The sequence below is a fragment of the Xyrauchen texanus genome, chromosome 7 (assembly GCF_025860055.1).
Source record: "Xyrauchen texanus isolate HMW12.3.18 chromosome 7, RBS_HiC_50CHRs, whole genome shotgun sequence".
Classification (NCBI taxonomy): Eukaryota; Metazoa; Chordata; class Actinopteri; order Cypriniformes; family Catostomidae; genus Xyrauchen; species Xyrauchen texanus.
In genome coordinates, this window is record NC_068282.1 from 39,100,578 (window position 1) to 39,112,127 (window position 11,550).

At 41.6% G+C, this 11,550-nt stretch overlaps 1 protein-coding gene across 2 annotated transcripts in view; it reads left to right on the forward strand.

The window, feature by feature from the left end:
- The window catches only part of LOC127647041 (glycerol-3-phosphate dehydrogenase, mitochondrial-like), a 57,696-nt gene extending 46,990 nt beyond the window's left edge, over positions 1–10,706 (forward strand). For both annotated transcript variants that reach the window (XM_052131103.1, XM_052131104.1), the window contains 4 exons: positions 4,935–5,047; positions 5,133–5,211; positions 5,625–5,723; positions 8,932–10,706. In XM_052131103.1, the coding sequence (XP_051987063.1) occupies positions 4,935–5,047; positions 5,133–5,211; positions 5,625–5,723; positions 8,932–9,057 (417 nt within the window). In that variant the 3' untranslated portion in view covers positions 9,058–10,706. The remainder of the gene's footprint in view (positions 1–4,934; positions 5,048–5,132; positions 5,212–5,624; positions 5,724–8,931) is intronic.
- Positions 10,707–11,550: the final 844 nt, after the last annotated feature.

Consider the following 11,550-nt stretch of genomic DNA (forward strand, 5'->3'; position numbering starts at 1 on the left):
GGAAGTTTCTCCCGTTAATTCGGGGCAAGCACGTCCTAGTTAGAACACACAGCACCACGGTCATAGCCTACATAAATCGCCAAGGCAGAGTCCACATGTCACAGCTCGCCCGTCGTCTCCTCTTTTGGAGTCAGCAGCGACTGGAGTCACTGCGCGCCACTCACATCCCCGGCAACCTCAATGTGATAGCGGACGCGCTGTCAAGACAAAGCTCGCCCGGCGGAGAGTGGAGGCTCCACCCCCAGTCGGTCCAGCTGATTTGGGACAGGTTCGGCAAGGCGCAGGTAGACCTGTTTTGCCTCCCAAGAAACCTCCCACTGCCTGCTCTGATATGCCCGGACAGAGGCTCCCCTCGGGGCAGATGCTTTGGCACTCAGCTGGCCCGCGGGGCTGCGCAAGTACGCATTTCCCCCAGTGAGCCTTCTTGCACAGGTGCTATGCAAGGTCAGGGAGGACGAAGAGCAGGTCATTCTGGTGGCCCCCTACTGGCTCACCCGGACTTGGTTCTCGGACCTCACGCTCCTCACGACAGCCCCTCCCTGGCGAATTCCCCTGAGGAAGGACCTTCTTTCTCAGGGACGGGGCACGCTCTGGCACCCGCACCCAGACCTCTGGAACCTCCACGTCTGGCCCTTGGATGGGATGCAGAAGATCTAGCCGGCCTACCATCTACCATCATAGATACAATCAATCAAGCCAGAGCCCACTCTACCAGGCATCTTTACGCTCTGAAGTGGCGTCTGTTCGCGGACTGGTGTTCTTCCCGAGCCGAAGACCCGCAGAAGTGCGCAGTTAGGTCAGTGTTCGTGTTTCTTCAGGAGAGGCTGGAGAGGAGGCTGTCCCCCTCCACCCTCAAGGTGTATGTCGCAGCTATCGTGGCCCACCACGACACGATAGACGGAAAGTCTCTTGGTAAGCACGACTTAATCGTCAGGTTCCTAAAAGGTGCCCGGAAGATAACTCCCTCCTGGCCTAACCTGTTCCCCTCCTGGGATCTCTCGGTCGTCCTTACGGGACTCCAGAGACCCCCCTTCGAGCCGCTTGACTCAGTTGGACTCAGGGCCCTCTCTCTCAAGACCGCCCTGCTGATCGCGCTTGCTTCCATCAAGAGGGTCGGGGACCTGCATGCGTTCTCTGTTAGCGACACTTGCCTGGAGTTCGGTCCGGGCAAGTGTCCTTTCGTGATCCTAAGACCGCGACCGGGCTATGTGCCCAAGGTTCCTACCACACCCTTCAGGAATCAGGTGGTGAACCTGCAAGCGCTGCCCCGGGAGGAGGCAGATCCAGTCCTTTCACTGCTGTGTCTAGTACGTGCTTTACGGATTTATCTGGACCACACACAGAGCACCAGACGCTCTGAGCAGCTATTCGTCTGCTTTGGGGGACAGCAGAAAGGGAATGCTGTCTCCAAGCAGAGACTCGCCCACTGGGTTGTCGACGCCATTTCACTGGCTTATCACACCCAGGCCGTGCCCCCCCCCTGCGGGTCCGAGCCCACTCCACCAGGAGTGTTGCGTCCTCATGGGCACTGGCTAGGGGCACTGCCCTAGCAGACATTTGTAGAGCAGCGGGCTGGGCAACACCTAACACTTGCGAGATTCTACAATCTCCGAGTTGAGTCAGTATCGCCCGTGTTTCTCAGGTACCGAGCCCGTAGAACTCGGTAGCATGCCCACGATCTGACCGGGTGAATTGCTTGCACCTAGCGCCTTTCCCCCTAACCAGGGGAAACAGTGCGCCTTCATTCCCAGGAGATCCCAGGCTTGGGACACTGGTTGATTCCTCCCTAGCCCTCGTGGGTCGCAGTTCAGCGGAGGAACTCGCCGACCCAAGCCACTGCGGGTGCCGCAAGCTACCCTGTACTGGTATAGGTGCTCCACAGGTAAGGCCTCCTTCGGACTCCCCCTGTGTGTAACACCACGGTTCTGTCCCCTCTGGCGAGCTGACTCCCGTGTTTCCCTTAGGCAGTTACGGCTGCCTCGGTTGCCGTGCTGTATGTTCCCCCCTCTATGAGGCTGGATCCACCACCGCACCAACTTTTCCACATAGGCCCTAAGTCAGGCCTCTGATGGTTTTGCCACTTAAACTTGCCTCCCCTCTGGGGTAGGCGTGGCCTCCGCAGGGTCTTCTCCACCCTGAATAAGGGCTAAGACCCCCTTCCCTCAATGCGTGTAAGGGCCCCGGCCTTAGTTGCTCTATGCGAGAAACAGTGAGAGAAAGAGGCCTGGCCAGGCTTGGCCCGTTCCCAGGTTGGCGGCCAGCGCCTTGTTCCCCCCTCCAGGGTAACGATAAGGAATCCTGATGGCTTAAATGGGGCATTGGGACGATAGGGTACGTGCAGCTTGATACAGTTGGGTGTCCTGCATGTAAGAATACCTGCTCGTTCCTGTATCAGCTGTTTACGTACACGGCTCAGCGCATGGCACTTTTATAAGTGGACCCCTAGTGTCGCTTCTCTGACACAACGTGGAGAGAGCGACAGAAGGGGAACGTCTAGGTTACGTATGTAACCTCCGTTCCCCAATGGAGGGAATGAGACGTTGTGTCTCCCCTGCCACGTCGCTGAGCCGAGCCACTGTTGTGGCCGGACCATTTCCGGCTCCTCAGAAAAATCCTGAATGAACTCCCGTATTTGCGCCGCTTAAATACCCGTATGTCCGGGGGCGGGACATGCAAATACTGGGTGCCAACTCTCATTGGCCTTTTTTCATAGTTCAGAGGTGAATATTGGCGCTCAAGAGAGACCCCTAGTGTCGCTTCTCTGACACAACGTCTCATTCCCTCCATCGGGGAACGGAGGTTACATACGCAACCTAGACGTTATGAAGCGATGATCCGAGGTGAGTTACGTTGATATCATTAACTACTTTGAGTTATGATAGACAACTGCACAAGTTAAGCGTGAAATTAATTTGTACTCCAAATAACACTTAAATGGTTGTTGTTCTCCATCTGAATCGCTCGTTTCGGTAGTTTTTACATTGTGTCTCGAGACCAGAAACACAAAACATGTAGTTAGAATTAGGGATGGGCATTCATCAATAATATGGTATTCGAATATTTAAGCTCATAAAAAAACAAATATTAGAATATTCTATTATTTAAATGAAGGTAATTAATGAGAAAGAGACATTGCAAAATATTTATTTTTGTCATAAAGGTTGTCACCATTAAAAAAAACAAGCTTCTAATTATATTTAAAACAAGCTATCATGTCCTGTGCTTTTTTTTATATATTTAAACAATGTGTGAAAACAAAAAAAGAATTGAATGAAAGCGTTTAACTTACAGGACGACTATAAACACTCACCATATAATAGTTATCATGTTTATATTGTATCTCATGTCATGTTTTTGTTGAGAAAAACAAGCATATCCACGTGCTCTGTAAACATATACTCATTTATACACTCCAGTTTAAATGATGGAATATCCCGTAGCTTAGCTAGCATAGTCTTTCTCGGATGCCATGTTTGTTGTTTACAGAAGCGTCGCGGGGATTACGTTGCTACGGGGATGCTACTTTCTGACGAGCTGCACATATACGAGAGTAAAGTGTACTCCGCTTATCCAGTACATTTAAACAGGAATACAGCTTTCTCACAGTAAGCCACATTCTCGCAATAACCCGCTTTTTTGGTGCCCATCTGAACGTACTGACTGAACCGTTTGCTCAACAAATGTGATCAACTTGTGTCCATACTCAACAGCGCCACCCAGTGCATTCTTTTATAACTGTTAGTTTTAGTTAGTTTGTGTGTTCAGGATTTAACATGCGTCTCACTGTATATATGGCCAGCAAAGCAAAACTTTGCAAAATTCGAATAGAATTTTTACTATTCTAATAATTATTGCAGAACGAATATTCGATTATTCGACTACTCACGCACATCCCTAGTTAGAATCATCATGGCGCCGCACAGTGGTTGCTCAGGACAACTGTGGATAGGTTGAAATGAATTGGAACTGATCACAAACCTGCTGCCTTTGCTCTAAACACAACTTTTTAGCAAAAGGTCTCAGCCAAGTGAATTTAGTTAACAGCTACTAATAGACCTCAGCTATTGTTAGCTTGAAATAGTCTTTCTAACAAGGAGACTTAGCTTCAGGAAAAGAACACAATTCAGTTTTAAAATAAACGCCCAGGCACAACACCTCTAGATGACTATGGCTATTACGTCTGTGCTTGTGGGAGGGATTGAAAGTAAGTGTGTAATCTGTGTGCGTAAGGGGTGAAAGTGTTACTCTAGCTTTTGCATGTTGGTCGTGAGTTTCCTGTCTGGTAAACAAAAGCACTAATAATAGCACAGACCACTGTGCAGCTTTGATACTGTTTAGTTCCTATGAGTTTAGCGCTCAGATCTGCACACAATGCAGGTGCACCACACCCACCACAAATACACAATGCTCTGCTGATAGCCACGATCCATTGCAGGTATGTCACAGCTTTGCAAAGGCTCCCTATGCGTTACAGGTGGATATATGTTACGTGATTTAGTTGCATAAAACTCTTTACCTGAAATATTTTCTTATTTTAAATGCATTAAACATTAGTCTCATTCCTTTGTACAAAATTTTAAACATGTACTACGTCATATTTTTAATCATGTCGAAAATGTTTCTGCTTCTCAATGCACTGCAGACATCAAATAGAGTGGCCCCAAAATGTGCTTAGACACTTTAAGAATATATGAATATCATTATTTTAAAGAAAGACACAAGCACACTATTCAAGCAAAACATTTCACAAATAGAAGTTTGTTAGGCTTTTAAATTAGATTTATTTTTTTATACCAGCAAAAAGACATTAAAACATATTAAAGTGTGAGTGAAATGTCTAAATAAGTCAACTGTGAAGTGTACTGGCCTTCTGTTGTTTAAGCATGTGAGTTTGCTGAATGGCACCCTGAAGTTATATGTGTATTTGTCTGTAGGAAGAGCTGGAGGGAGCAAAGAAGTTTCTGCATCTAGAGATGGGCTATAAAGCTCGCTCTGAGCAGCTCAGCAAGACAACAGAAATCTCACTTACACCCCAAGAGGTGGCAAGGTATGTGTGTGTGTGGTTGTCTTTATGTATATACTGGTATCTTCATCTCTTACCACCCTAATTTTGCAATAATTATTATTGACAGATATAAAAAGCGCTTTTACAAATTTGATAAGGAGAGTAAAGGCTTCATAACGACACTGGATGTCCAGCAGGTGCTCGAGGTGAGTTTGTCATACTGCTACAACCTCTATTCAATCTCTTTTCCTTTAAAGCTGCCATATTTTACACTTTGGTGGCACTCCTTTGGGCCCACTTAAACCTTGACTAATGTTATTTAAGGTTTCTTACACCAAAAATGTTGTAGTTTCACATGCCTAACCTCTGCCTAATGGCAGATTTTACACTGTTGTTCATCAGGGCAGGCCAATTTGCTGAAAACTGAATAGGTGTTCATATGTATTTAAGTGTATACCGGGTGTTTTTGGCAGCTTAATTTCAATAGTTGGTCAGGTTGGAATCGAGTTGCTTTGTGTTGTGAAAGTATGTTTACATAGAACTAATGGAACTCTTCTAGTTTAAAATAGCTAAAAAAATATATATTTTACATAATATGTTTTGATATGTGTTCTTTCAGAAACTCAGCATCCAAATTGATGAAAATTCCCTCCATGAGATCCTCAATGAGGTTGACCTCAACAAAAACGGACAGGTGGAGCTGGATGAGTTTCTACAGGTATGCGCCATTGCCTGGAAAATTCACTCTTAGAACCGATAATGATAGCTATTCATAGACTTCAGGTTATCTTTATGTCGCTCTGGTTTTCAGGCACTCTGATATAAAGGCCTGGTCTGGTAGTTGTAGGTGTGAAATCCTCAATATTAAAAGTGCTTGTTATCTTCATGTCAGTACATCCATGTTTTGTCATAAGCTGGATGGCTTGCAGTGATTAGGAGCTCTGAAATGCCATTTCTAAATCAGAATGAGTATGAAGTTGATCTGGTCTCAGGAGTCTTTCTGTTAATTAATAATGAACACCACCATTCTGTACTTTTTTTAATCTATAATGAAGCAAAAATTAGGCCACCCGTCTAACTCATATGGGTCAGAAAGGTGTTAAAAGTAATGATCACCCTTTCTTGGTTTCGAACCAGTAACCTTTAACTAACTATTTCAAAGTCCCCATGAAATCACTTGACAAGTGATTTCAAGTGCGGTTTTCTTTCTTGTGTTTATGTATTTCCAATTGAAATGGGAAGTTTGGGCAGGACCTATTGAAGGGCTCAACATTTTTCTTTAAGCCAACAGTCTTTAGTTTGCATCACTACCATGAACAACATTTTGATACTTGATATAGCGTCGTTCAGTCATCATGATGTCAACTTGTTGGCCAAACCAGAAGGCCAATAATGGTTTCAGATTTAAACGTTTGTTGCTTACAAGTTGCTACATAATTATTTACCCTTTGTAACAGTTAAAGGACAGGCAAGGAGGAGGCAGGAACCGGCAGAACAGTCAAAGTAATTTTTAATATCAAACATAAACTTAAAACAACATAAAACATAAGACGAACACACACACACAGCACGGCCGTTCTGTCAGCTGGTGGTCCACCCTACCTCCTGGGAACCTGGAGGAGAGATGAGGGGAGCAAAAACTTGCTCACTGGTCCCCGGACACAGCATCGCCCAGTCCTCAGCTGCTCCTCCGCCCTCTGGTGGACGACAGCTCGCTCCTCCCCTGGTGGACGGCAGCAGTTCCTCCGACTTCCTGGCCGCTGCTGCTCCTCTGGCAGACTCCGCGACAGCGCATCCCTCCTCCTTCCCAGGTTTTCAGCACCACTGTAACAGTTAAAGGATGGACAAGGAGGAGGCGGGAACCGGCAGAATAGTCAATTTAACTTTTAATGTCAAACATAAACAGCGTGGCCACATGCTTCTCTCTATCTCTCTCAAACTGGCATCTCTGACCCCATTTATCTCGCTCTCCCACTGATCATCTGATTCAAATTTAAGTTGAATCTTTTTAAGCATCAAAATACTTTCACTGCATGTTGAGTTTAATTTGACTCATCCCATGTAATGTGTGTCCAAAGGCGAGATCCACTCATTGCATTTGTCATTGAATAATGCCTCTTTTAACCCCTTAAACTCTGGTGCATTTTTGGGCTGCCGCCTGCAATTTTTCGCTCACCATTCACACATACTACTGTGGACTATTTGCAAAAAATTGGTCTCATTTTTTAGAAAACCTCCCAATATAAAAATATTGTATGTGTTTACAATCTTTTTTTCCTAATTTTGTAAGCATGTAGTTCTTGTTCTGATCACTCTACTTCCATTCATAAAGTCTTATTTTATTCCACTCAATGGCAACATGTACTAGGACATTTTTTTCCTCTTTTGCCTATTCATCACAGTATGCAGATCTGTGGTGCTATAACATATTTCAGCCCTCACAGATGTGCCATAGACATTCAGTCTTATTTTCAGTTCATGCACTGCCCCCATTGTTTCATTGAATATCGCGGCCTATGAGTGGACTAGAAGCTGAATTAGGTGTCATTAGAAATCAGAGACTCTCCCCTTTGCGATGATATAAAACAATTTATCACCAATAGTCTGCTGGAGTGCATATTTTGTTCTGGATATCTAAGACATAACATGACATATTTATGTGATGTCTTACAGAAACCCCATTTCACTTTGTGTTTCTTTTGAAAATCATTTAAACTGTGGTATTATGGTAACAAAATAAACTCTATTGTCATATGTTTGAGAATGAGAGTTTTCAGTTGATATTTGACTGGTCCATAAGTGCTATGTGAAAGACTTTTATATTCATATTAATATTTCCACCAATTACCTCTATGTGGCACTTATCTGCGTTGTGGATGTTTTCAGCCCTTATATTGTCATTTTATGTGACATAAATGCAACAGTGATTGTGTTCTATTAAAAGTTCAGATTGTACGCTTTCAAATTATACCACAGATGCCTGATTTATGTATGAGGTGACTTTTTTCACGCTATAGCACCCCCTATGGACCTGCCGGTGAGTCCATAGAGTTTAAAGGGTTTTAATACCCCTTTTGTTCTTTACAGTCAGTTGTTGATCAAAAACAACACAAAAGAAACATTTAAATCGAATCACAAAACAAAGCATGGATGCAGTTATGAAGCCCTGTTGTTAATGTGTGCTCTACCAAAACACTCTTGAGACGCTCTCTGAACTGCCACCATTCTTATTCTATCATTTTAGAACTTGTTAAACATAATGTTAATACTTGTAAATAATACAAATTACTCATGTAAACAATAAACATGTAACAAAATGAAGATATGCAATATAATATATGCAATTTCAAAACACCATATATATTGATTGAATACATGGAATTTGTACATTTTAAAATTATGAAAAACTAATGATAAAATAGAATTTGTAAAATTAATAATTTAACATGTACCAAGTTAGAAGGTCCCCTATATAATTAACTGCATTACATACTCATTTGTAAGCAAAAGGGACATTTTATCTAAAATAGCTAAATTAAATTGGATTTTAATATAATTGCGTGTTTATAATTTGAAAGGAAATCAATACACATTCCTAAAAGGCATGTCAATAGATCAACCCAATACAGATTGAGCAATAATACTCAATAATCAATATTACTGGTAACGTAAAATTATATAGTCTTTGGTACACATCTTTGGTATTGCATCGCTGAAGGGGAACTTGAGCCTTTCTGGTGGTGCTGTGGCAGCAAAAAAGGTTTGTAAACACTGCACTAGCATATAGATGGCTTTAGAGCTAACAGACATTTAGAGCTTAAAGTCACATCCAATTTCGATTTCATGGGGTATTAAAACACAAGTTACTGTCGACTGTTTTTGGTTAGGATTGATAATGACTTTGTTTTGCTGTCTGATTTGTTCAGCTCATGAGTGCGGTCCAGAGGGGGCATATCTCTGACAGTCGTCTGGCCATCCTGATGAAGACTGTGGAGGAGGGGTTGGATCTAAGAGGACCCATCTCAGTTGACCGCAGTGGAGGCGGAGTTTGAATCCCAACTACAAACCAAAACATCCACCAGAAAACATCTTGCATCGAAGAGTTGGATAAAAACCAAAAATACTGACCGCTGTGCCCACACTGGTCAGATCATAAGCACATCCTGTCATGAGCTCATCCAACCAGTTGGCTGCCTTTGATTTTTAATACTTATACAATCTTTTTTTTTTTTTAAAGCTTTTTGATTTAGCATGCTCAATTTAAACTTATTTTATTGAAAGAAATTATCTTATTAGAGCATAATATATTCTTGAAATATTTCAAAGAGTATCTATATTTATCTGTATATATAGTATGTTGGTAATGCTTGCTATACCACATTGTGTATCCTGGTAAGCATGAACAGGTTGCCTTTTTAATATTTCTCTGAGCAGCTTAATCCAATTGTGTTGTGCCATTTTATTAATGCGAATGACTTGCTACTGAAAACATTAAGGTGAGATTCAAGGGCTCCTGGTGTCTTCTAAAGTAAATAATGCACTATATATGTGAATTTCGCAAGTTTACACTGCATTCTGCTTTTTTGTTCCTGTTTTGAATAACGGTGATGAAACGTGTTTGTTTTCTTGTATTGTTTCACTCCCTTTATGTAATAATGCATTTTGTAAGAGAAAAGTATTTATTCAAAGTCTAAAATTTCAATCATACTTTTTGAAAAGGTGTCATCTTAACGTTTTAAATGATAAGATTGTGATGAAATGAGTTAACTTTTTAATATTGTATACAGATAGTATTTGGCAAGTTCTCTTAAGCAGCATGTGTAGAGTGTTTTGAGACCGTTGTTGCATCTGGTTCAATAGGAGGATTTTACAGAGAATAATGAAACGTAAGAGCACTTGATGAAATTTTGAATATTTGATCCCTGATTAAAATGCATGAACAGTCAAAATTCCATTTCACTTATGGTTAATACTAATACTAATGGTTTCTTTCTTATACAACCTTGCCTGTTAAAGATAAGTGGTTATCCATATATCCTCAAATAGTATGAGATAAAACACGTTAATGACATGAAAATAGGGAAACACTCTTTAACTGTAAACTTGATGTAAAGGGTAACAGGGAATGTACTTAATGTGCCTTGCTCTCTAGCATGTCGAAACGCACACTCCGACAAACACCAACAGGGCCCAATCTTCAACTTGACTGTATTTTTGTGGTTTTTAAATGTTTGTTTTTTAATTTATTCTTATTTTCTTTATTTATGTTCTGAGTTTCAGACCTAAAATGCTTTAAAATGAACTCATCAAATATGAAATTGCTTTAAGTTTGATGATATTTGTATGATGATGCTGCTCTTTTTGTTTTGTTGAATATGTAATGGCCTGATTAGGACCATCGTGATCTATGTGTTGACTGAAAGCTAAAAAAAGACCACAGAGTTTGTCATAGATCTTCTGTGATCACTTTTGTTTGTTGGGTTTTATCACAGTGCCAAGAGAGGGCTAAGAGCTGAACAGTCAGCTTTTGAACATGAGAGCACTAGCAGTTAAACTAATCATTTATTGTTTGTAAGGACAGGATGTCATTTCAGACTGATCCTGATAGAAAGAGATTCGTATTCTGTGAAATAAAATCTTACAGTAAATCAAACTGCTAACACTGAGAAACATAATTCTATAATTAAATGTATCTGGTTGCCAAGAGCATTGTTTGGAAGTGTCTTTGTTTTGTGAGTGCTGAATGACTTGATATTTCTTACATATTGTTTGTGGTATCTGAAGCATGTGACAGTTTCCTTCTCTCACACATATAAACAGTATTTCCCTCACCCAGTGGCTCACTTTAATGGGAGATGCCAGCTAATTGACTCTAAAGCCAGCTCTATGTGTAATGAACATATTATGCTGTAACATAGCTGATTAATAGTTGTCTGAGCTAGAAAGGCTTTCCATGTGCTCCACAGTGAGCTCTTTCAGTGGCACGGCATCTCGTCATATGCCTGCCTAATAATCCCTGTAGCTGCAGATTCTTTCACAGTATGGGATGAGTGTGTCCCATTCAAGTGTGATCAGCACCTAGCAAAATGCAATTAAACTGGCAGTCCAGGTCTGCTGCTATGGCTAATCCTGAACTCATTTCGTCTGCTGGTGGAATAGCCCTATGAATCCAGTATAATTAAACTGCATGCATATTAAACTCAGGTCCTGGTATAGCAATCTAAGGTGATAGAGGGGTCATAGTTGCATCATGATAACTGGTGATGCCATGAAATATAATTTATTTAAAACAGGGACCTTAAGTTATGAAATTTTATTTTAGACAACACTAGTATAATGATATAATACACTAATAATGATGAATCAACTCTGTGATGTAATAATTTTATGACTGTATGACTGCCTTTTAAATTGAAAAGAATAAATGTAAAATGTAATAGAAAGGGTACATTTTATTAAAAAGAGAAGATATGAGAAGATATTTATATTTATTACATGGGTCTGTAGAATGCTTGATTCTAATTGGTTAAAGGATGTTCTAAGGT